At 56.4% G+C, this 2,935-nt stretch overlaps 1 protein-coding gene across 2 annotated transcripts; it reads right to left on the bottom strand.

Moving 5' to 3' along the window:
• Positions 1–547: 547 nt before the first annotated feature.
• On the bottom strand, positions 548–2,731 carry LOC102980464 (peroxisomal targeting signal 1 receptor-like). 2 transcript variants are annotated; one of them, XM_024126877.2, is made up of 3 exons: positions 2,416–2,731; positions 1,814–2,172; positions 548–1,714 (listed from the first exon to the last, which is right to left on the bottom strand). In XM_024126877.2, exons 1-3 carry the CDS (start codon positions 2,729–2,731, stop codon positions 548–550), a joined length of 1,842 nt encoding a protein of 613 aa, XP_023982645.1. The 2 variants fall into 2 exon arrangements, with proteins under 2 accessions (XP_023982645.1, XP_023982644.1); XM_024126876.2 differs by having other exon boundaries at positions 548–2,172.
• Positions 2,732–2,935: the final 204 nt, after the last annotated feature.

The raw sequence follows: 2,935 nt of genomic DNA, 5'->3' as shown, positions 1-2,935 counted from the left end.
GAATGACAGAGCTATGAGCACCCCTAAAAACTCAGCTCTGCTGAGCCAAATCAACATTTAAATCAAATAGGCCAACTCCTAACACATCCCACCCTAGATACCGTCATCACAGAGGTGCTTGATAGAACCTGCCGCACACCACTGTGCAAAGAGGCTGTACTATTATCAAGTCCCAGTAAAAGGAGAAAGGGGCTGGGGGGAGGATAGACGCTACAAATGTGGTAGACCCAATCAGAAATGGCAGCAGATGACAACCTATATCTTTGGGTCCTTCCCAAAAAGCAGCACCAAGAAAGGGCAGAGAGATCTGGAGCTGGACAGACAGCCCTTGAATTATCAAAGGACTCCAACAACACAGCTCATTTTCCTACAATTATGCAGGAACTAGAACCCAGACTACCCACCCCTACACTGAGGCAGCTCCTGAGAGGCAGTACCTCTTGTGGTCATTAGCCCACCCCCTTGGTAGGCCCATTTGGGGAGAAGGGATCACATCCAGAGCAGGCACCCCTCCAGGCAAACACTCGCAGGGCAGCCCATCCCACTGTCATTGGGTCAGGCCGAACATCGCTAGGAGGGTGGACAGATCCCGGGCATCAGCCGCCCCATAGGCGTTGCTCTGGCCTAACACAGACAAGGCTAAACGCAGGGTGCTCCAGATGTTCTCCAACATGGCACCCCCTTCGCCCCGAGGGCCCCGGCTTTTCCTCTGCATGTTCAGGGCCTCCAAAAAGTGTTCCACAGCCTCACGGTGGGCCCCAAGGTTGATGCAGCTGATGCCCAGGTTGTAGCGGGACTGTATATAGCCAGGCTGGAGCTCAAGGGCCTGACGGTATGCAGCTACTGCTTCTTCACTCTGGTTTCCATTGGCCAGGGTGGCCCCTAGCTTATTCCACAGCAAATAGTCATTGGGACGAATGCTGAGGGCGGCCGTGAAACAGTCCACCACCTTGTCATACTCCCCACTCAGGTTGAAGAGGACTCCCAAGCCACACTGCACATCAGGGTCAATGGATGTAGGGTCCAGACGCACAGCTGCCAGGAAGAGCTCTTTCGCTTCGAGAAACAGGGAGTTGGACAACAGAGAGCCCAGGATGCGCTTGCTGGGGCTCAGCCCCGCCCCACTGGCCCCTTCTTCCCCGGCTGCCAGCAGGTGGGCATAGGCCGGCGTGTAGCGCAGCCAGTCTCGCAGGGTCTCGCAGGCCTGCTGCTGCAGGGACTCGTTGGTGAAGCTTACAGCCAGAGCCATCAGTGCCGTCCGGTTGTCTGGCTTTAGCTCTAGGCACTTCCGCAGTGTGCTGATGGCTAAGAGTTCTTGCTCATTCTCTGCCTGGGTGGTCCCCAGATACTGCCAAGCTTCCATGTTCTTGGGGTCTTGCTGCACAGCTGCCTCGAAGAGCAGGACGGCGTTCGGTAGGTCCGCCTCCTCAAGTCGCCACAGCCCTTCCTCGAAAGGCTGGGGGTGGTCACTCAAGGGGTTCTCCTCCTCAAAGTGGTACCCCTTATCGTAGGAAGCAGACGTGAGGTCGTCATAGTCAGAAAGCCAGGGGTGGGCCTCAGCATCCCGTTTGGCCATCTCCTCCAACTCCGCCTGCAACTTGTCCCAGAAATCGACCTCAGACTCTATAGCTGACTTGGCTCGTTCAAACTCCATATCAAGAGCAGATGTGTTTACTGGTCTTGTGAACTGGTCAACCCAGGCCTCTGAAGTACCCTGCTGCTGAATAAACTCTGCTGCCCACTGCTCTGCCTGAGCTCGGCCCGACCCTGCGCCGGAATCCAGGGACACCTGCCCCTCGCCAATCTGCCGCACGAATTTCAGGAACTCAGAGTTAGCCAACTTTGGGTCATCCACCTTGGCCACAAAGTCGCTGGCCGTGTGCTGCAGGTCCTCCTCAGGCGGGTATTCACCATACCAGCGATGAGTGGCAGCTGTTCCCTCTGCTTCTCCCAGCCACAGCTTCTCCTCTGACTGCTCCAGATATTCCTCAGCCCAGCGGGCCGGGGACACAGACAAAGGGTCTGTAACTTCAGAGATGAACTCTTGGGACCAGTCAGTCTCATTGTCATCCTGAGTTACATCCACAGCATCTCCAGCTGCAAGGAACTCCTGGGCCCAGTTCTCCAACAAGGCCAAGTCTGCCACACCAGGGGGCTCTCTGGGGTGCCTGGCTGAAGTTTGACTGTTCAGTCTCCTGCATCTCTGCCAGGAGGTCATCCATCTTGAAGGTCTGAGGGGCACGGGATACAAGTGGTGCATTCTGGTCCTGGAGGAATTCGGCCACCAACTGTCAGAAGAGAGATGGTGGAATCATCAATACCAGCAGCATCTAAATACGGAATCCCCTTGTCCCTACCTGCACAGAAAACGGTGACCCCCGTCCCCCCACAGCCAGAACCAGACTCTGGACCCACCTCTCTGGGGAGCCTGGCGGAAGTTTGACTGTTCAATCTCCTGCATCTCTGCCAGGAGGTCATCCATCTTGAAGGTCTGAGGGGCACGGGATACAAGTGGTGCATTCTGGTCCTGGAGGAATTCGGCCACCAACTCATCTTCAGAAGCTACCCCCAAAGGCTTAGAGACCGCCTCCGAGGCTGGGGCTCCTGGGGGCCATGGGCCAGGCCTCAACCCCTCCTGCCGAAAGGCCTTGTCCTGGGTGAAGTGCCCGGCCAGCTTCATGAACGGGTTGGCACCCCCGCCTTCCGCCTCCACCAGCTCCCGCATCGCCATGGTGACCACCAGCTCTCACCGCGCGCGAAGCCACACGACCCGCCGGGGTACCTGGTGCGGGCTGGAGGGGCTTAATTTCTTACTGCAATTCCTTTTGAGAAGCCAAGCTCTGCAGCTTCTTGTTTTACACAAACCAAACATGATTATAGATATGGTATGTCTCCATACGACAGCAAGGACTAATGTCAGATACGGGAAGTGAGA

Source organism: Physeter macrocephalus, chromosome 9, assembly GCF_002837175.3.
Source record: "Physeter macrocephalus isolate SW-GA chromosome 9, ASM283717v5, whole genome shotgun sequence".
Taxonomy (NCBI): Eukaryota; Metazoa; Chordata; class Mammalia; order Artiodactyla; family Physeteridae; genus Physeter; species Physeter macrocephalus.
This window is presented reverse-complemented; position numbering and strand designations above follow the sequence as displayed.